The 23,101-nt window shown below is 47.1% G+C and overlaps 1 protein-coding gene across 3 annotated transcripts in view; it reads left to right on the top strand.

Moving 5' to 3' along the window:
• The window catches only part of PARP10 (poly(ADP-ribose) polymerase family member 10), a 183,996-nt gene that overhangs the window by 129,640 nt on the left and 31,255 nt on the right, over nt 1-23,101 (top strand). For all 3 annotated transcript variants that reach the window (XM_033934016.1, XM_033934015.1, XM_033934017.1), the window contains 2 exons: nt 715-838; nt 998-2,095. In XM_033934016.1, coding sequence (XP_033789907.1) covers nt 715-838; nt 998-2,095 — 1,222 coding nt within the window. The remainder of the gene's footprint in view (nt 1-714; nt 839-997; nt 2,096-23,101) is intronic.

Below are 23,101 nucleotides of genomic sequence, written 5' to 3'. Positions count from 1 at the left end.
TGACTTTTCTCTCTCTATCTTTCCAAATGCAAAAGACCACTAAAGCCTGTTATTTCCTTCTGTATAATATCACCAAAATCTGAACTACCAAAACCCTTATCACCTTTCGCCTAGATTACTGCAACATGCTTCTCTCAGGTCTTCCACTAAACCATCTCTCTCCCCTTCAATCCATTCAAAATTCTGCTGCACGTATTCCGCCAGTGTTGCTAGGCTCATACTACCCTCTCCTCAAGTCACTTCATTGGCTCCCATCCGTTTCCGCGTACATTTCAAACTCCTCTTACTAACTTAAAGTGCATTCAGTCTGCAGCTCCTCAGTATCTCTTATGCTCCTGTTCATCAGGTAAGTCTCTCTTATCTAGACCTTCTTCTCTACTGCCAACTCCAGACTCTGTCCCTCATGTCTTGCTGAACTATATGCCCGGAGCAGTACATCAAGCACTGTCTCTGACCGTATTCAAATCTAGGCTAAAAGTCCACTTTTTCGAGGTTGCTTTTAACTTGTAAAGTGCCCATACCTGTTTTATCTTCCCCTCTGTGTGAAATTCCCTAACCCCTGTTTGTCTGTTTAAATTAGATTGTAAGCTCTATTGAGCAGGGATTGTCTCTTATACGTTTAATGCACAGCACTGAGTGCATCTAGAAGCACTTTAGAAATAAGTAGTAGTAGTTTTAGATAACTAAACGTACCTTCTTGTATTTATTCTTCAGCATGATTTAGATTCCCAGAATCCTCTAATGGCTTCGCCGAACTTTGAAAGGAATTCCCTCCCGTGTACTTACATTAGGAAAGATCCGGAAATCACATTAAACAATGTCAGTGTACCAGACCTAGGTATGTAATGCTGTCTACCCAGCACCCCCGCTCTTCAGCTTCACCACAGAATAAAAATATCTTTGATTGTGTAGTAATGTTTAATTTTTCTGACTGCTTTTTCAGATTATTATGGTATCAGCACCTGACAATACTGTTGTCTATTATGTTTATTTGCAGAGAAAATTAAGAATTTTGTGGCAACCATTAAAATGGAAGATGAGATGTCTGAGCCGTCGTCGTTGACTGGGAGTACTGGGCACAGAGAGCCTTCAGCTTTGCTCACACAAGGAGCAGCTTCTGAGCCACTTACAAATGCTTGGGAAGAGGAGACCAAGGACTTGGACCTTTACACTGACCAGATAGCCAGCGAAGCCCCAGCCAGTGATCTCAACCCTGAAGTAGCAAGCAAGGAAATGTTTCCACTTGACAGTGGGAAGGAATGGAATAACCTAGCAGACTGTGGCCAAGATGATGACAAAGACTTGGAACGTGCCATTCAGCTGTCCCTCGCCCATAACGCTAGGGTAGATGACCTTGAGGAAGAAGCTCAGCTGCTCTTTGCTATCCAACGCTCCATGGATGTCAGAACCCAGAGTTTAGAGGAGGAGGATGAGGAAGTCCGCAAAGTCTTGGAAATCTCACTACAGTCCTACCAGCAGGAGGCTTGCTTGCCTTCAGCACTTCAGGGTGATGGCTTGGAGGTGGCACTAGAAGCTTCTATAAAGGATGCTATGCAAGATGGCAGTGAGGCCCAGCTTACCATCATCTCCAGCAAGGACTGTGACATGGATGAAATTGCTGCTCATCTGCAACAGGAAATTCATTCGAGGGTGAAGGAGGAGAGGGTGGAAAATGGCTGCTTGCAACAGCTGCCTAAGCAGTACCAGACATATCTGACATATCTCCAGCGGAAGCATGCAGTGCACATTTCCCTGGACTGCAGCACAGCTACCATCCACGGTTTCCTCGAATACCCTATCTATGCCTCAAGAGACTTGATGAGGCTGCTGAACAGAGTTTTGCAGGAGAAGCAAGAAGAGCTGCAGAAAGGGGTACACTGGGTGTGGTATAAGCAGCCGACTCGGGCAGTGCCATACCCTGCAGCTGCCAGCACCTTCATTGAACAGGCGTGGAGGCAGCAAAACAAGCAACTGGATATATTCTTTGATAACAAACCGTACACAATTGATTTTGAGAGGATGGAAGAGTACAGTCTAGGCACAGGGCAGACTGTGGCAATCCAGCGAGTGGCGTCCACCAGCAGCATCCTGCCAGGTAATAACACAATCCTTTCCATCTTCCCCAGGGAAGTCCATTTAGCCAGCTAGTTCCAAGCCTTTGAAGACTGACTGGGCTTATTCAATACATTGCACAGCATGTGAAATTCAGGTAGTGTAAGTTGATAAATGGATGTTGGGGGGGGGGGGTTGTTTAGAGGAAACTTAATAATAGGACTTCCGTGAAACAGTAACAATATACTTATTAGCAGCATTGAAATTTGCCATCACTCTCCTGGGGTCTGTTTATCTGACTGGATTTATGGAGGTCTATTAACCTGAGATTAGAAATTTGGAACTCTGAAACAGCTGAGCTAAGGGGGAATTGTGCAATTTTGAGATTTTTAAAATTTTTTTTATAACTGTCTGATTTCTTGTCTGGGCTGTGTCCAACCTGATGCTGAGAATCTACACAATACGCTGTATTATTAAGCAGGTTTCTGTTTCTCTGATTATTGATATATGAAACTCCTGGCAGAATTCTGCGCAACTGCACAATGCAGAATTTCTGCAGAATTCCCTTTCCCGCGCAGAATCTCGACCATATTAGCATCTTCGGGCTGTGGTATTGGCAGCAAATCCCACATGCTGCCTTACGCTAACTCAGATGTCTCTGTGGCAGAGGGGAGGCACAGGGGGAGGGAAGGGGTAAGAAGGAGGAAAGCTGGTGGCACAGGGGGAGGGAAGGGGTGAGAAGGAGGAAAGTAGGTGACACAGGGGGAGGGAAGGAGTGAGAAGGAGGAAAGTTGGTGGCACAGGGGGTGGGAAGGGGTAAGGAGGAGGAAAGTTGGTGGCATGGGGAGAGGGGTGAGAAGGAGGAAAGTTGGTGGCATGGGGGGGAAGGGGTGAGAGGGAGGAAAGAAGGTGACAGGGGGAGGGAAGGGGTAAGAAGGAGGAAAGCTGGTGGCACAGGGGGAGGGAAGGGGTGAGAAGGAGGAAAGTAGATGACAGGGGGAGGGAAGGAGTGAGAAGGAGGAAAGTTGGTGGCACAGGGGGTGGGAAGGGGTAAGGAGGAGGAAAGTTGGTGGCATGGGGGGGAAGGGGTGAGAGGGAGGAAAGTTGGTGGCACAGGGGGTGGGAAGGGGTAAGGAGGAGGAAAGTTGGTGGCATGGGGGGAGGGGTGAGAAGGAGGAAAGTAGGTGACACAGGGGGAGGGAAGGAGTGAGAAGGAGGAAAGTTGGTGGCACAGGGGGTGGGAAGGGGTAAGGAGGAGGAAAGTTGGTGGCATGGGGGGAGGGGTGAGAAGGAGGAAAGTTGGTGGCATGGGGGGGGAAGGGGTGAGAGGGAGGAAGATTGGTGGCACAGAGGGTGGGAAGGGGTAAGGAGGAGGAAAGTTGGTGGCATGGGGGGAGGGGTGAGAAGGAGGAAAGTAGGTGACACAGGGGGAGGGAAGGAGTGAGAAGGAGGAAAGTTGGTGGCACAGGGGGTGGGAAGGGGTAAGGAGGAGGAAAGTTGGTGGCATGGGGGGAGGGGTGAGAAGGAGGAAAGTAGGTGACACAGGGGGAGGGAAGGAGTGAGAAGGAGGAAAGTTGGTGGCACAGGGGGTGGGAAGGGGTAAGGAGGAGGAAAGTTGGTGGCATGGGGGGAGGGGTGAGAAGGAGGAAAGTTGGTGGCATGGGGGGGAAGGGGTGAGAGGGAGGAAGGTTGGTGGCACAGGGGGAGGGTGAGAGGAACAATACAATATAACTTCTTATATCCCACAATTTTCAACAGGAAATAATTGCGGCTTACAGCAAGATTTGTGGTATAGTGTTATTGAGAAGCGAGACTAATATTGCCAGTTTAGTTTAAGGGATGACAGTCCGTGACATGAAGAGGGCTGGGAAAAAGTTGAGTCTACTGGGAGAAGAGATATGTGTTTAGTTTTTTCCTGAACAGGCAATATATAGATAGTTGTCTCAGATAGGCAGGTAAAACTGTTAAGAACATAAGAATTACTGCTGCTGGGTCAGACCAGTGGTCCATCGTGCCCAGCAGTCCGCTCACACGGCGGCCCCCGGGTCAAAGACCAGTTCCAGATATGTGGTCCTAGGAACATAAGAATTGCCATATTGGGACAGAGCGAAGGTCCATCAAGCCCAGTGTCCTGTTTCCAACAGTGGCCAATCCAGGTCCCAAGCACCTAGCTAGATCCCAAGTAGCAAAACAGATTTCATGCTGCTTATCCTAGGAATAAGCAGTGGATTTCCCCAAGCCATCTCAATAATGGCCTATTTATTGGCTTCTCTTTTAGGAAATTATCCAAACCTTTTTTTAAACCCCGCTAAGCTAACTGATTTCTCCACATTATCCGGCAACAAATTCCAGAGTTTAATTATACATTGTGTGAAGGAATATTTTTTCCAGTTTTAAATCTATTACTTAGTAGCTTCGTCGCAATTCTCCTAGTCCTGCTATTTTTGGAAAGAGTGAACATCTACCCTTTCCATTCCACTCATTATTTTATAGACCTCTGTAATATTGCCCCTGAGCCGTCTTTTCTCCAAGCTAAAGAGTCCTAGCCACTTTAGCTTCTCCTCATAGGGAAGTCATCCCATCTCTTTTATCATTTTTGTTGCCCTTCTCTGTACCTTTTCTAATTCCACTATATCTTTTTTGAGATATGGTGACCAGAACTCACTGCACACAGTATTTGAGGCTTTAACATTTTCATCTTTCTTTTCCATTCCATTCCTGATAATTCCTAACATTCTATTAGCTTTCTTAGCAGCCGCCGCACATTGAACTGAAGGTTTCAACGTATCCTCAACAGTGACACCTAGATCCTTATTCTGGGTAGTGACTTGTAACACAGAACCAAGCATCACATAGCTATAGTTTGGGTTCCTCTGTCCTACATGCATCACTTTGCATTTGCTCACATTAAATGTCATCTGCCATTTTGACGCTCAGTCTTCCAATCTCACAATCCTTTTGCGATTTAACAACTTTGTGTCGTCAGCAAATGTAATTATCTCACTAGTTATTCTCAGCTCTAAATGCTAAATATGTTAAAAAGTAGCGGTCCCAGCACAGACCCCTGGAGAACCCCACTATTTACTCTTCACTCTTCTCCATTGAGAATATTGACCATTTAAACCTACTCTGTTTTCTGTCTTTCAACTGGTTCTCATTCTATAAAAGGACATTACCTCCTATCCCATGACTTTCTAATTTCCTCAGAAGTATTTCTTGAGGACTTTTGTCAAATGCCTTTTGAAAATCCAAATACACAATATCAACCGGCTCACCTTCATTCACATGTTCATTCACCCCTTCAAAGAAATACTGTAGATTGGTGAGGCAAGATTTTCCTTGAGTAAAATCATGTTGGCTTTGTCTCATTAATCCATACTTATGTATATATTCTGTCATTTTATTCTTTATAGTCTCTACCATTTTGCCCAGCAACAATGTCACTCACTGGTCTATAATTTCTTGGATCACCTCTACCCTCCAGTCTTCTGGCATTATGCTGGATTTTAAAGAAAAATTACAAATTTAATAACAATAGCTCTGAAAGTTCATTTTTCAATTCTTTGAGCACTATGGGATGTATACCATCTGGTCCAGGTGATTTGTTACTGTTCAGTTTGTCAATCTGACCATTACATCATCCAGTGTTACAGAGATTTGTATGAGTTTCTCTGATTCATCAGAATTGAACACCATTTCTGGCACTGGTAACTCCTCCATGTCTTCCTTAGTGAAGACTGAAGCAAATAATTTATTTAATTTCTCTGCTATGGCCTTGTCTTCCCTGGGAGCTCCTTTTATCCCTCGGATGTCTAGCGGTCCAACCGATTCTCTTTCCCGCTTCTTGCTTTTAATATACCTAAAAATATTTTACAGTATGTTTTTGTTTCCAGCGCAATCTTCTTTTCAAGGTCTCTCTTCGCCTTCCTTATTAGCACCTTGCATTTGACTTGACATTCCTTAAGAACATAAGCAGTGCCTCTGCTGGGTCAGATCAGAGGTCCATCATGCCCAGCAGCCCGCTCACGCGGCGGCCCATCAGGTCCAGGACCTGCATATTAATCCTCTATCTATACCCTTCAATCCCCTTTTCCTTCAGGAAAACATCTAATCCTTTCTTGAAACTCAATACCGTACTCTGTCCTACCACACCCTCTGGAAGCGCATTCCAGGTGTCCACCACCTTCTGGGTGAAGAAGAACTTCCTAGCTTTGATTCTGAATCTGTCCCCTTTTAATTTATCCGAATGCCCTCTCGTTCTTGTAGTCTTCGAAGGTTTGAAAAATCTGTCCCTCTCCACTTTCTCTATGCCCTTCATGATCTTGTAAGTCTCTATCATGTCCCCTCTAAGCCTCTGCTTTTCCAGGGAAAAGAGCCCCAGTTTCTCCAATCTTTCAGCATAGGAAAGGTTTTCCATACCTTTTATCAATCTCGTCGCTCTTTTCTGAACCCTCTCGAGTATCGCCATGTCCTTCTTAAGGTACGGCGACCAATATTGGACGTAGTACTCCAGATGCGGGCGCACCATCGCCCAATACAAAGGCAAGATAACTTCCTTCGTTCTGGTTGTAATACCTTTCTTGATAATAGCGTTCTGTTCGCCTTCTTAGAGGCTGCTGCGCACTGTGCCGACGGTTTCATTGTCTTGTCTACCAGTACCCCCAAGTTCTTTTCTAGGCTGCTTTCACCCATTACCAGCCCTCCCATCGTATAGTTGTACCTCGGGTTTCTGTTTCCTACGAGCAAGACTTTACATTTCTCTACATTGAACTTCATCTGCCATCTCGTCGCCCACTCCCCTAGTTTGTTCAGATCCCTTTGTAAATCTTTGCAGTCCACTTTAGTCCTATCCTCATTAAATAGTTTGGTATCGTCTGCAAATTTTATTACTTCGTACTTCGTCCCTGTTTCTAGATCATTTATAAATACATTGAATAACAGCGGTCCAAGCACCGACCCCTGTGGAACACCACTCATGACCCTCCTCCAGTCCGAGTAGTGGCCCTTTTCTCCTACCCTCTGCTTCCTACCCACCAACCAGTTCCTGATCCATCTGTGTACGTCTCCTTCCACCCCATGGTTCTTCAGTTTCCGAAGTAGGTGTTCATGGGGTACCTTGTCAAAGGCTTTTTTGGAAGTCTAAGTATATGATGTCTATGGAGTCCCCTTTGTCCATCCGTTTGTTAATTCCTTCGAAGAAGTGAAATAAGTTCATCAGGCATGATCTTCCCTTGCAGAAGCCATGTTGGCTTGTTATCATAAGTTTATTCCTTTCTAGATGCTCCTCGATGCTATCTTTTATCAGTGCTTCCGCCATTTTCCCCGGAACCGAGGTCAGACTTACCAGTCTGTAGTTACCTTGGTCACCTCTCGAGCCCTTTTTAAAAATGGGTGTAACATTGGCTATCTTCCAATCCTCCGAGATTACGCCTGTTTTCAGGGATAGATTACAGACTTGCTGTAGTAGTTCCACTATTTCCTCCTTTAGTTCTTTCAGTACCCTAGGGTGGATTCTGTCCGGGCCCGGTGATTTGTCAGCTTTTAAATTTTCTATCTGCCTGCGTACATCTTCAAAGCTTACTTCCATAGATGTTAATTTTTCTGCTTGGTCTCCCTTGAAGATTTGTTCAGATTCCTGCATGTTGGATGTGTCCTCTTTTGTAAATACTGACGAAAAGAACATATTTAGTCTTTCTGCCACTTCTTTCTCCTTCTTCACCACTTCCTTCCTATCTCCGTCATCCAATGGTCCCACCTCCTCCCTAGCCGGCTACTTCCCTTTAACATATCTGAAGAACGATTTGAAATTTCGTGCTTCTTTGGCTAGCCTCTCTTCATATTCTCTTTTTGCTTTTAGAAACATAGAAAATGACGGCAGAAAAGGGCTATAGCCCACCAAGTCTGCCCATTCCAAATACCCGCCCCCCTGACTTTACTCCCTTAGAGATCCCATGTGAATATCCCATTTTCTCTTAAAATCTGACACGCTGCTGGCCTCAATCACCTGCAGTGGGAGTTTGTTCCAATGATCCACCACTCTTTCGGTGAAGAAGTACTTTCTGGAGTCGCTATGAAACTTCCCTCCCCTGATTTTCAGCGGATGCCCTCTGGTGGTCGAGGGTCCCATGAGACAGAATATATCATCTTCCGACTCGATACGGCCCGTGATGTACTTAAACGTTTCAATCATGTCTCCCCTCTCTCTTCGTTCCTCAAGTGAGTACAGCTGCAATTTATTCATACGTGAGATCCTTGAGCCCCAAGACCATCCTAGTGGCCATTCGCTGAACCGAGTCGATTCTCAGCACATCCTTCCGGTAGTGTGGCCTCCAGAATTGAACACAATACTCCAAATGAGGCCTCACCATGGACCTGTATAGCGGCATCATGACTTCAGGTCTCCTGCTGACAAAACCTCTACGGATACAACCCATCATTTGCCTTGCCCTGGAGGAAGCCTTTTCCACTTGATTGTCAGCCTTCATGTCATCACTATTGATCACCCCTAGATCACGTTCTGTCGTGCTCCTGGCCAAGGTCTCACCATTTAGTACGTAAGTTCTGCGCGGGTTTCTCTTACCCAGGTGCATTACCTTACACTTTTTAGCAATGAAGCTTAGCTGCCAAGTTGATGACCACCGTTCCAGCAGCAATAGGTCCTGCATCATATTATCAGGCAAAATGCTCTTACCTACTATGTTGCACAGTTTGGTGGCGGCGGCGAACAGTGATACCTTTCCTCTAAGTCCTTGGGTCATGTCTCTTATGAATAAGTTGAATAGAATCGTGCCCAAGACCGAGCCCTGTGGCACTCCACTGATCACGTCTGACGTTTTCTAACCACGAGGTGACATTCTTTTTGATACTTCCTGTGTTCATTCCAGTTCTCCTCGGTTTTGCCCTTTTTTCCATTTCTTGAATGAATTCTTCTTATCCCGTATCGCTTTCTTCACTTCTTTAGTTATCCATGCCGGGTCTTTTGTTCGGCTCTTTTTGCACCCTTTTCTGAATCTGGGGATATACAGATTTTGCGCCTCGCTCACCGTGTCCTTGAATAAAGACCAGGCTTGCTGTTCCTAAGTTTCTTCCTTACCATTACCCTCATTACTTCGTAGTTTCCTTTCTTGAAGTTATAGGTTGTCACTGTGGTTCTCTTTCCCTTCGGTATTCCTACTTCAACTTTGAACTTGATCATATTGTGATCGCTGTTTCCCAACGGTCCCACTACTTCCACGTCCTTTGCAGGTCCTCTTGTGCTGTTTACAATTATTTTCAGCTGAATCTTTCTTCTACTTTCTGAAGGATTCTCTTTTAGCTCTAATAGCTTCTTTCACTTCACTCGTTAACCACGCTAGCTGCTATTTGGTCTTCCTTTCTCCTTTTTTAATACATGGAATATATCTAGTTTGGGCTTCTAAAATGGTATTTTTAAATAACATCTGTGCCTGATGCATATTTTTGACTTTTTCAGCTGCACCTCTAAGTTTCTTTTTTACCATTCTCCTCATGTTATCTTGGTCTTCGTTTTTTTAAAGTTAAGTGCTGTTGTATTAGATTTCCTTTGTAAACTTATTCCAGGTATTATATCAAATCTGATCATCTGTTATCAAACGGCCCCAGAACCATTACCTCCCTCACCAATTCATGCGTTGTGGTCTACTGTAGCACCGGATAGGGTTCCCTAGCACTCACAGTGACTGCCACAAGATAGCACCTTGACGTGTGGCCCGGACCGGAGCCACCCTGCAGGATCGGATTCACCCTCTTTCCAATACAATGGCAAGAAAGAGAAAAATCAAAACAAAATCACTACCATTACTGTGCAAACAAATAATCTTATTTTTTTATTCGGTTTGTATGCAGGTAGATAGTCTTTTCAATAAAGCTGCTAAGCTGGTCAGAATAGCATTGTCCAGCGGTACTAAAACAAAAATAGTAACCTTAAACAAGTCAGCAAAAAAAAATAGTAGCAAAGCAACCAGTCCTTGACTTCCATTCAGTGATAAGGACACTTCAGCTGTGTCTCTGGTTTGCAACCCCACTGGGCCAAAACCCTGACTGCTGCAAAAGCAGACAGTATCAAAATTCAGAAGAAAAAAAACCAAAACAAACAGTTCCAGGTACTTTTCTCCTCAGCACAAAAGTTGTACAGTTCCTACAAGCCTCTGGCAAGTTTTCCTACACTGCCAGGAAACAGGGGAGTGATAGGTTTTGCATACAAAAGTCTTTCACTTGACTCTCACTATGCCCGCCCAAGATATCAGCAAAACCTCTCCCTCAAAGAAATCACTCCTCAGCTTGCACACAGGAAAAAGGCAGAAAAGGTTTCACAAACAGTTCAACTCCCACAAATCACACTCACTGTTTGTGGACAGCAACAAAGTTCACCTGCATGTCCTCAATAACTTCAGGAGCACATTCTGTCAACGGTTCTCCCAATTCCATGGGAAGCTCACCGGAAAACATAGGCTTTTCAGCAGACCCCTCCTCCAGCACCTCCATAGGAACTGGATCGTTGCTCCTGCTTGGCTGCGAGGGTACCCTAGGGAGGAAAGGATTAAATCTCCTCCCTATCCTGCTTCCTTCTCTGCTCTCAGCCCTGGGCTTAAGTACCTTAGGGCGACACCCTGCTTTGTCAGCCCTGGCTGAGTTCCAAGGACCCCTTGGGCTCCCCCGGTGGTCAAGGTCGTTATTACATTTAACCTCTGTCTGTCCCTTCCCAATTTCTCTCCGGGTTTCCTTTATTGCTTCAATTTTTCTTGTTCTAACTGGGACCTGGGCAGGGAGCCTACCTGACTGGTCACAGCGTTCTATAAGAACTAGATTTAGAATTACTTTGCCTCTTATCGGTTCCTGATCCAGCTGTTCCTTAAAGTAGTCCTTGATTTCATCAAGGAATTTTATCTCCCTAGCATGCTCTGATAATTTCTGATAACATTTCAGCATCTGTCCGTTCATCCTGGTCAGGCGGACGGTAGTACACTCCTATCACTATCCTTTTTCCTGTTACACATGGAATTTCTACCCATAGGGATTCCAAGATATGTTTCTGCTCCTGTAGAATTTTCAGTCCATTTGATTCAAGACCCCCCTCCCTTAACATATAAAGCTACGTCTCCTCTGATTTGATTCACCCTATCAATATAACTTGTACCCTGGTTTGACAGTGTTTCATTGGTTATCTTCCTTCCACCAGGTTTCAGAGATGCCTATTATATCTATCTTTTCACTTAGTGCAATATATTCCAACTCTCCCATCTTATTTCTTAGACTTCTGGCATTTGTATACAGAGATTTCAGTGTTTCTCATATTTATTTACAATTTGCTCAGCAGTTGGCATAGATAATTTGCTATCTTTAAAATCAGCCTGCTCTGTATTTAAGGAACCCTGGTCTACTGTGACCTGTATTGCAATCTCTCTATGGGGATACTCTGTCTTCCCTTTGATGATGGTATCTTTTAAAGATACCTTGACCCAAACTATGCTCTCTTGAGCGACTGTCTGCCTAAATGTTGATGCCTGCAGCCTGGTTCCATCCTAGTTAAGGTGGAGCCCAGCTTTGCGGAACAGGCTTCCCCTTCCCCATTATGCCTGCCAGTTCCTAACAAATCTAAAACTCTCCTCCCTGCAACATCGTCTAATCCACACATTCAGACCCCGTAGCTCTATTTTTCTTTTGGGACCTGCGCATGGAACAGGGAGCTCTTCGAGAAAATGCTATCTTGAAGGTTTTGGATTTTATCTTCCTACCTAAGAGCCTAAATGTGGCTTCCAGAACCTCCTCACTGCATTTCCCTATGTCATTGTTACCCACATGTACCAAAGCAGCAAGTTCTTCCCCAGCACTGCCTAAAATCTTATCTAGGTGATGCGTGAGGTCTGCCATCTTTGCATCAGGCAAGCAAGTGACCAAGTGATCTTCACATCCACCAGCCATCAACATGCCTAATGATCAAATCACCCACTAGAACGACTGTCCTAACCCTTTCCTCTCGGGCAGAAGCCCCCTCGATGTGAGAGGACGTTGCATCCCCTGGTGGGCAGGTTCTGGTTACAGGATTGCCTCCTACTTCACCAGGGTGATGCTCTCCTTTTAAGAAAACCTCCCTCCTCCAAGGCAACACAGAGGCTGCCAGACTAGAGATGGGTCCTGTACGTACCTTTCTGTCTCACCTAGCTCCTCCAATTCTGCTACTCTAGCCTCAAGAGATCAAACCTGTTCCCTGAGTGTTAGGAGCCCTTTGCACCAGGCACACATATAAGACCTCTCATGAACTGGAAGGTAATCAAACATGTGACAGTGCAAAAGACTGAATAGCCCCCATCTTGCTGCTGGACTGCTGCTTGCATCTTAATATTGGTGATTTTTTTCTTAAGTTGCTATGGGAGTTGGAATATGTACTACAAGTACCCCTAAGATTTTTAGCTATATGTTAGATTATGGTAATGTTTAATTTTTTTTATTATTTTGCATTGTTGTAATTGGTAGGTTACCCTCTAGGAATTTCTCAGACTATTTCTTAAGAACTAATTACTAGCTAATTATGTTTGTAGCCTTCCTATTGGTTTAAGGAACTATAAATCAGAGTTAAATACTAAACTAGACTTTCCTCAACTGCTATCTGTGCCCTAATCTGATCTTATGCTCTGAAATGCAACCTAAATAAAATACTTTTTATATAAAAACCCTAACAGAGACTCTAAAGGCCTAAACTGGCTTTGCTGTAAAAGCAGAGTACTGAACTAAAAAAAGAAGGACAATGAAATAACCTGATGCCCAAGTTTTACTTTTGCCCAAGTTTGAATGCTAGGAGGTAAGATAACGTATATACTCAAATATAAACCTGGATTTTTGGGCCAAAATATTGGCCCAAAAATGGGGGTCCTGGTTTATATTCAGGACAGCGCCGAGTGCCCACCTGCCCCCTCACAGACTAATTGCGCCAGGCGCCTGTCCCCCCTCCCTGCCATGTCCATCGTGGCTCCATTTTGTATGCAAATGAACAAGGTACATGAAGTTTCACAGTTAAGTTCAGATTGTTACTGTTTTATGATCCCCTTCCCTGTATCCATGCATTTTCATATACCCACTGCCACTGGTCGTGAAGATCATGACAAGTGTATTATACACTGAGACCACATATTTATCAGTTTTTGATCCATTGTCTGAAAGATATTCTCAGTAGTCAGATAATACCATATACATTTCACAGCTTTATTAAAGACAAAAAGAAAAGTGCAAAAACCACACTTATTTAAAGTGCGCATACATACTGACAAAGATCAGGAAATCGCATAAATTCAACTTTTAACTCAGTTTCTTTCACATGGTTTTGAAAGTCTGGTCAATGTTTGCCAAAATAGCTAGTGGATAAGTGTTCTGTCTGCCTGATGAAGTGGTCATAGGTGCATTAAGGCCTACAATAATATGCTGTTCAGGGACCAGCATATGTCTCTGTGGGGAGGCCAGTGACTGTGCAGGACCATGTGGATGCAATAAATTAACCAGGATGTCACATTCTTCCATTGATGTTTCACATACATGACCAATCCACCAAGAATTGTCATAATATATATGCAAGCTAAGTATTTCCAGGTTGAAAGCTGGGGACATGTTCAGGATCAGTATCAGACTCTGAGACATTGGCAATGAATGAGCTGGTGTCACTTGGAATTTTGCTAATGCAGGTCTAGCAGTGTCTATGGGCTTCAATTGGTGATTTTCTCTTGTTCCAGCCGCTGTGTGGCCCATACTAAACCTTTGCTCCTGAGCTGGTCTTATTGCTTCAATATCTTCCTTAGCAATGAAGAAAAATTTGATTCCCGAGACAGATTTATTGCAGAATTCAAATAGATCCCTTGGTGTCAAAATTTGGTTATTGAGGGCATTGTAAGCCCCCAATCCCATCACATGGAGATTTGTCATGACTAAGTCCAGTATGACCCCTTCCCGCATGGGTTTGATTACCAGCATCTGGAACAGTTCTCCTTGAAGAGAATCCAGGATCTCCCTACTTCTAAAAGACCCCACAATAGGAACAGAGGAGTGGAGAAATAGACTAATGGTAGGAACCGGGCTCAATTTTTCCTGCATATTCTTGTGATCCTGGGCAGGTCACTTAACCCTCCACTGCTCCAGGAACAAAAAAAAATCTTAGATTATCCCAGGACAAGCAGGCAGGTTATTCTCACTAATGGGTGACGTGATCCAACGGAGCCCCGATGCGGACGCCTCACAAGCAGTCTTGCTTGAAGAAACTCGAAGTTTCGAGTCGCCTGCACCGCGCATGCGCGAGTGCCTTCCCGCACAGTCCAGGGCATGTCTCCTCAGTTCTTACTTTTCCGCGGAGCCAAGAAGTCCGTCTTTGACTCTCTGCGTGAAGATTTTTCATTTGTGCCTTCTAAACTCCGCGGTTTTGGGTTATTTTTCTCTTAATCGCTGATTTTCGTCCTTTTTTCTTGTTTTAAAAAAAAAAAAAATTTCTTCCATCCGTCTGACCGGGCAGGCCACGTGGCTGCAGCCCCGCGGCTTCGATCTTGCGGTGGAGCTTTTCCGGCCTATCACCGGTTTTAAAAAGTGTGCCAAGTGCCAGCACACGATTTCGCTAACGGACCCTCATCGACGCTGTGTTTGATGTCTCGGGCCTGAACATCTTCCGAAATCGTGCCGGCCTTGCTCCACACTTACCGCATGTGCTTTCAAGTGCCGTTGCGTCTTGTGGGAGTCGCTGTTCAGCATGGAGTCCTCAACGGAGCAGTCTTCATCGAAAGGCCCCTCACCTTTGACTTCATCCGCTGCTCCTCAGCCTTCCACCTCTGTGGCGCCGAGTCTCATCAAGCCTGCATCGTTCGTGCCAGCCCCGACTCCAGCGCCTGCTGCGATGCCTTCCTTAGTCTCTTCAGATCAGGTAGCACAGCAGTTGTACCTCGGGTTTCTGTTTCCTATGTGCAAGACTTTACATTTCTCTACATTGAACTTCATCTGCCATCTCGTCGCCCACTCCCCTAGTTTGTTCAGGTTCCTTTGTAAATCTTTGCAGTCCACTTTATTCCTATCCCCATTAAATAGTTTGGTGTCGTCTGCAAATTTTATTACTTCGCACTTCGTCCCTGTTTCTAGATCATTTATAAATACATTGAATAACAGCGGTCCAAGCACTGACCCCTGTGGAACACCACTCATGACCCTCCTCCAGTCCGAGTAGTGGCCCTTCACTCCTACCCTCTGCTTCCTACCCACCAACCAGTTCCACCGGTAGTGCTAAAAGTGCCCAAGTCTTCTAGGCCCAAGCACTCACACACTACCCCCAAAGAACGCGAGGCCCGTGCAGGTGGTCCCGTTGCTGATGTGGATCCATCTTGCCTGCCTCGTTTCAGACCTTGCTAGAGAAGCAATTCATTGAGCTCTTCACCACCATAGGGCACAAACTTCTCTCTCAAATCCAGCCTGGGCACGGGTAGGCCTCCTGCGAGGTCGAGCTGCCTCCAGTGCCTCAGCGATACACTCTCTACAGGGAACAGAGTCTCTGCGAGTGTCTGGTCTGGCATCGGTGCGTGCATCGCAAGGAGCAGAGTCTTTGACCATGCCTCCATTGGAACCGATTCACTCGATGCAAGGAGTAGAGTCTTTGCGAGTGCCTCCATTGGAACCCATCCATTCGATGCAAGGAGCAGAGTCTTTGCGAGTGCCTCCATTGGAGCCGATCCACCCGATGCAGGGGTTCGAGTCTCAAGGAGTACCCCGGGGTGATTCCAACCATCCACCTGTGCTTCGATCAACCACTTCCAGCCCCATCCACTACCTGGGGGCCTCAGCGAAGATTCAGTCGCCTTGTCCATCGAGGCCGATATCCAAACACAGTTCACATCGGTCGAGGCATTCATCGAGGCACTCGTCCAGGCATGCCTCGCCTCATCGGAAACAGCCTTTTCTTGAGTATTCTCCACTGGCTACTTCACCTCCCCCGATGCCGGAACTCGAGGACACGCTGGGGTCTTTATCACCACCACGGTCCCCGTCCTCCTTGGATCCAGAGGCCTAGAACGTCCTCGAGCCCTTCTTGAGGCCCTGCTTCGGTTGACCAGCTATCGTTCTCCTCGTTCCTTCGACAGATGGCAGATGACCTGGACATCCACCTGGACACAGGTTCCAAATTCTCCAAAGAATATCTGGAGACTATGCACCTCCCTCAACCACCTGATGAATCCCTCAAGCTTCCTTTACATAAGTTGCTGGATCAGACCTTTATGCGATGCCTTGAAACACCTTATTCCATCCCCGCTGTACCGGGCAAATTGGATACCAGGTACCGCATGATGTACCATAAGGGGTTTGATGGTTCCCAACTCTTCCATCAATCCCTTTTGGTGGAGTCCTCACTGAAGCGATCTCACCTCTCCCAGGTCTACGCTGCCGTTCCACCTGGTAGAGAGGGCAAGACCATGGACTGATTTGGCAAGAGGATTTATCAGAACGCCATGATGACATCCAGGGTTCTGAACTACAACTTCCACTTCGTCACATATTTCGAGTTCTTCCTGTCGGTACTCCAGAAGTTCTTTCCCTATGTGGACCCTAGGGCACAATCCGAGTACCAGGAGGTTTTGGCCTCGCTGTCCCAGCTCCGGTTACAGCTGATGCAGTCATCCTAAGATGCCTTTGAGCTCTCGGCTCGGGCTACAGCATGTGCGGTGGCCATGCGTCGGCTGGCGTGGCTCAGGACCATCGATATGGACCCTAATCTCCAGGACAGGCTTGCCAATATTCCATGCGCTGGTACTGACCTCTTTGACGAATCCATCGAGGCGGCGACCAAGAAGCTCTCGGACCACGAGAAATCCTTCCAATCCTTCCTGCGTCCGAAGTCTAAGCCTGCTCTTCCTCGTCCATCATGCCCACCGTTGATATACCAGCGGTGGTACCCGCCTAAGCAGGCTCCCCCCATCCGACAGCCTGTGAAGCGGCAGCATTCCCAAAAGCAGCAACAGAAGCCTCAGCCATGTGCTGTCTTTAAGGCTCCTCAGCCCTTTTGACTGTCTCATAGAGGACGTAACTTCAGTCATCCTGCCATTTTCAGTTGCTCCACCAATTGAGGTCGTCTCCATCACTTTTACCATCGATGGACGACCATTACCACCGACCTCTGTTGTCCTTTCCACCATCAGAGAAGGATACTCTCTCCAGTTTGACCGAGTCCCCCCGGAACATCCTCCAAGAGAGTATCCTTCCAACTTGATCCAGACCGCCCTTCTTCTGCAGGAAGCCCAGGCTTTATTACAGCTCAGAGCTGTCGAACCGGTCCCTATGTCTCAGCAGAACAAAGGTTTTTACTCCCAGTACTTCCTTGTTCCGAAGAAGACGGGCGATCTGCGACCCATTTTGGATCTCAGGGTGCTCAACAAGTTTCTGGTCAAAGAGAAGTTTCACATGTTGACCCTGACATTCCTGTATCCCCTCCTCGAGCAGAACGACTGGTTATGCTCTCTGGATCTCAAGTAGGCCTACACTCATATTCCCATTCATCTGGCCTCACGCCAATACCTCAGATTCAGGGTGGGACATATTCATCTTCAATACCGAGTACTTCCTTTCGGCCTGACCTCGTCACCCAGAGTCTTCACCAAGTGCCTGGTAGTAGTGGCCGCAGCACTCAGGAACCACGGCCTCCAGGTATTCCCCTACCTGGACGACTGGCTCATCAAGGATTCCACGTCTCAGGGAGTCGTCCTTGCGACCCAGAAGACAATTTGGTTACTGCAACATCTGGGCTTCGAGATAAACTTCCCGAAATCCCATCTACAACCTTCCCAGACTCTTCCCTTCATCGGAGCTGTTCTGGATACTATCCAACTCAGAGCGTTCCTCCCTCCCGAACGGCTGGAAGCTCTCCTCCATCTTTGCCACTTGGTGTCCTCTTGCCCGTCCATCTCGGCGAGACACATGATGGTTCTCCTAGGCCACATGGCCTCTACAGTTCACGTGACTCCTTTTGCCAGACTTCACCTCAGGATTCCCCAGTGGACCCTGGCATCTCAGTGGACGCAGATATCCGACCCTCTGTCCAGGCACATCCGGGTCATCCCTGCTCTGCAACAGTCTCTTCGATGGTGGATGCTATCCTCCAATCTATCCAGAGGTTTGCTGTTTCAAACGCCCCCCTATCAGAAAGTCCTCACGATCAATTCGTCCACTTATGCTTGGGGGGCTCATCTGGACGGCCTCCGCACTCAGGGTTACTGGACCAGCACAGACCGCCAGTGCCACAATCTCCTGGAACTCAGGGTGATTTTCAATGCTCTCAATGCCTTCCAGCACCTGTTTCAAGACAAGGTGGTCCTCATTCGCACGGACAACCAAGTCGCCATGTATTATATCAACAAGCAGGGGGGTACGGGATTGGCCTTCCTCTGTCAGGAAGCTCTGAAAGTTTGAGATTGGGCGATTTGCCACAACACCTTCCTCAAAGCTGTCTACATTCAGAGGGCGGACAATGCCTTGGCGGACAACTTGAGTCGCCTGCTGCAACCTCACGAGTGGACCCTCCACTCAACGCCCCTCTATCACATCTTTTCTCAGTGGGGAATGCCTCAGATCGACCTCTTTGCAGCCCCCCACAACTTCAAACTGCCTCAGTTCTGCTCCAGGATCTACACTCCTCACCGCCTCGAGGCAGATGCTTTTCTTCTGGACTGGACGAACCTCTTTCTATATGCGTTTCCTCCATTTCCTCTCATTCAGAAGACTCTAGTCAAACTCAAGTCAGACTATGCCACCATGATTCTGATTGACCCACGGTGGCCCAGACAACCTTGGTACACCCTTCTACTTCAACTCAGCAGCAGGGAGCCCTTCCTTCTACCAGTGTTTCCATCGCTACTTACACAGCATCAGGGATCTCTACTTCATCCCAACCTGCAGTCCCTACACCTGACAGCTTGGTTCCTCTCAACGTAACCCCTCTCCAGTTTTCTCAACCTGTGAGAGATGTCCTAGAAGCTTCAAGGAAGCCTGCTACTAGACAATGCTACCACCAAAAGTGGACTAGATTTTCTACTTGGTGTTTCTCTCATCATCATGAGCCACAACACTCCTCCTTGTCTTCAGTTTTGGATTATCTTTTGCACCTTTCTCATTTTGGCCTCAAGTCTACATCGATACGAGTCCATCTTAGTGCAATTGCTGCTTTCCATAAGCCTCTCCAAGGGAAACCTCTCTCTGCTCATCCGGTGGTTTCCAGATTCATGAAAGGACTTTTCCATGTCAATCCTCCCCTCAAACCGCCTCCAGTGGTTTGGGACCTCAGTGTTGTTCTTTCTCAGCTTATGAAACCTCCATTTGAACCTCTTCACAAGGCTCATCTGAAGTATCTCACTTGGAAAGTGGTGTTCCTTATTGGCCTCACCTCTGCTCGTCGAGTTAGTGAGCTTCAAGCATTGGTTACGGATCCACCTTTCACAGTATTCCACTATGACAAGGTGGTCCTCCGCACTCATCCAAAATTCCTCCCCAAAGTGGTCTTGGAATTTCATCTGAATCAATCCATTGTTCTCCCCGTGTTTTTTCCAAAGCCTCATTCTCATCCTGGAGAATCAGCTCTTCATACTCTGGACTATAAACGTGCTTTGGCTTTCTACCTGGAACGCACCAAGCCACACAGAACTGATCCTCAACTTTTCATCTCCTTTGATCCAAACAAGTTGGGGCGGCCCATCTCTAAGCGTACCATCTCCAACTGGATGGCAGCTTGTATTTCCTTCTGCTATGCCCTGGCTGGATTACCCCTTCACAGTAAAGTCACAGCCCATAAGGTCAGAACAATGGCAGCCTCTGTAGCCTTCCTCAGATCGACTCCAATTGAGGATATTTGTAAGGCTGCCACTTGGTCCTCGGTTCACATCTTCACTTCTCATTATTGTCTGGATACTTTCTCCAGACGGGATGGACAGTTTGGCCAAACAGTATTACAAAATTTATTCTCCAAAGTTGCCAACTCATTACGGTTAGCTTGGAGGTCACCCATTAGTGAGAATTCCTGCCTGCTTGTCCTGGGATAAAGCAATGTTACTTACCGTAACAGTTGTTATCCAGGGACAGCAGGCAGCTATTCTCACATCCCACCCACCTCCCCTGGGTTGGCTTCTCTGCTAGCTATCAACTGAGGAGACGCGCCCTGGTCTGGGCGGGAAGGCGCATGCGCGGTGCGGGTGACTCGAAACTTCGAGTTTCTTCAAGCAAGACTGCTTGTGAGGCATCCGCATCGGGCCTCCGTTGGATCATGTCACCCATTAGTGAGAATAGCTGCCTGCTGTCCCTGGATAAGAACTGTTACGGTAAGTAACATTGCTTTGTCAGCCCACTAGGGACAGAGCGGTACGTCTAGTAGCACTATAGAAATCGGTAGTAGTGGTGGTAAGTAATTTCCCAAGGCTGTGCTTTGTTAGCAGTCTTGTTTATGAAATTGTTGGAAATCCCACCTATCACCAACTGATTAATATCTATCTGTTTCCATTATCTTGATATAGAGTTTCATATAGGTCAGGGATGTCAAAGTCCCTCCTTGAGGGCCGCAATCCAGTTGGGTTTTCAGGATTTCCCCAATGAATATGCATGAGATCTATTTGCATGCACTGCTTTCTTTGTATGCATATTCATTGGGGAAATCCTGAAAACCTGACAGGTTTGCGGCCCTCGAGGAGGGATTTGACACCCCTGATATAGGTCCTATTCAGATGACATCATGGTCTTTTGTCATCCATATATCTGTATCTGAATAAATGACCTTTCTTTTTTTTTTTTTTTTTATTATTAGAAAATTTTTTGTATATAAGAACAAGAAGTAAAGGCATAATACAATCATAAAGAGCACTGTACAAGAAAAGTACGCAAGGCAAAATCAGTGTACCACCAACGAGAAGCAAAATAAATGACCTTTATCCCAGGACAAGCAGGCAGGGATTCTCACTAAAGGGTGACGTGATCCATCGGAGCCCCGATGCGGACGCTTCTTTGAAGAAAACTCAAAGTTTTGAGTTGGCCGCACCGCACATGTACGAGTGCCTTCCCGCCCGATGCACCGGGCGTGACTCCTCAGTTCTTACTTTTTCGCAGAGCCGAGAAGTCCGTCTTCGACTCTCTGCGCAAAGTTTTCTTCACTTGTGCCTTCTAAGTCCGCGGTTTTGGTTTTATTTGATCTTAATCGATGATTTTCATCGTGTTTTATTGTTTTAAAAAAAAAAAAAAAAATTTCTTCGTTCCGTTAGACCGGGCAGGCCACGTGGCCGCAGCCCCACGGCTTCGATCTCGCGGCGGAGCTTTTTCGGCCTATGTCCCGGCCTATCACCGGTTTTAAAAAGTGTGCCAAGTGCCAGCGCGCGATTTCGCTAACGGACCCTCATCGACGCTGAATTCGGTGTCTCGGGCCTGAACATCTCTCGAAATCGTGCCAGCCTTGCTCCACACTCACTGCACGTGCTTTTAAGCGCCTTTGCGTCTTGTGGGAATCGATGTTCATGGAGTCCTCGACGGAGCCATCGACCATGAAGGGATCTTCGCCTTTGACATCATCCGCAACTCCACAGCCTACCGCCTCTACGGCGCCGAGTCTCATCAAGCCCACCTCGTTTGTCCCGGCTCAGACTCCGGCGCCTGCTGCGATGCCTTACTCAACCTCCTCAGGTCAGGTAGCCCAGCAGCCCATTCCCCCAGTAGTGTTAAAAGTGCCCAAGGCGACAAGCACTCACACACTGCTCCAAGGGAGCGCGAGGCCCGCGCAAGTGGTCCCATTTCAGATGCGGATCCATCTTTGCTGGCTTCCTTCCAGACCATGCTATCGAAGCAATTCATCGAGCTCTTTACCACGATGGGGCCTCAGCTTCTTTCCCAAATCCAGCCCGGGCACGTGGAGGCCTCCCGCGAGGTTGAGCCCCCTCCAGTGCCTCAGCGGGGAACACACTCTCAACAGGGAGCAGAGTCTCTGCGAGTGTCCAGTCTGGTAACAATGCATGCATCGCAAGGAGCAGAGTCTTTGCCCATGCCTCCATTGGAACCGATGCACTCGATGCAAGGAGCAGAGTCTTTGTGAGTGCCTCCATTGGAACCAGTTCACTCGATGCAAGGAGCAGAGTCTTTGCGAGTGCCTCCATTGGAACCAGTTCACTCGATGCAAGGAGCAGAGTCTTTGCGAGTGCCTCCATTGGAGCCAATTCACTCGATGCAAGGAGCAGAGTCTTTGCGAGTGCCTCCATTGGAACCGATCACCCCGACGGGGTTCGAGCCTCTACGGCAACCACCCCTGCTTCGATTGACCGCTTCCAGCCCCATCCACTACCTGGGGGCCTCAGCGAAGACCTACTCTTCTCGCCCATCGAGGTCGACCTCTCGACACAGTCCGCATCACCGATCGAGGCACTCGTCCAGGCAGGCCTCGTCTCATCAGAAGCAAGCATATCTGGAGTATTCGCCACCGACTGCTACTTCTCCACTGATGCCAGAGCTCGAGGACACGATGGGATCTCTCTCACCTTCTCGATCCCCGTCCCCAATGGATCTGGAGGTCTCGACCTCATCGAGCCCGTCCCAGGGCCCTACAACAGCCGACCAATTGTCCTTCTCGTTCCTTCGACAGATGGCTGATGACATGGAAATCCCCCTGGATACGGGGTCCAAATTCTCAAAAGAATACCTCGAGACTATGCGTCTCCCTCAACCACCTACGGAGTCCCTCAAGCTTCCCTTACACAAGCTGCTGGACCAGACCTTCGCACGGTGCCTCGAGACACCTTATTCGATCCCCGCAGTGCTGAATAAATTGGACACCAGATACCGCACTGTCCATCGTAAGGGGTTCGATGGCTCGCAGCTCTCCCACCAATCCCTTTTGGTGGAGTCCTCACTGAAGTGGTCCCATCCCTCCCAGGTCTACGCCTCCGTCCCACCTGGTAGAGAGGGAAAGACCATGGACCGATTCGGCAGGAGAGTTTACCAGAACTCCATGATGGCTTCGAGAGTTCTGAATTACAATTTCTACTTCACAACATATTTGGAGTTT

The sequence above is a fragment of the Geotrypetes seraphini genome, chromosome 2 (genome assembly GCF_902459505.1).
Source record: "Geotrypetes seraphini chromosome 2, aGeoSer1.1, whole genome shotgun sequence".
Classification (NCBI taxonomy): domain Eukaryota; kingdom Metazoa; phylum Chordata; class Amphibia; order Gymnophiona; family Dermophiidae; genus Geotrypetes; species Geotrypetes seraphini.
The sequence above is the reverse complement of the archived record's forward strand: the minus strand, read 5'-3'. Positions and strand labels throughout refer to the sequence as shown.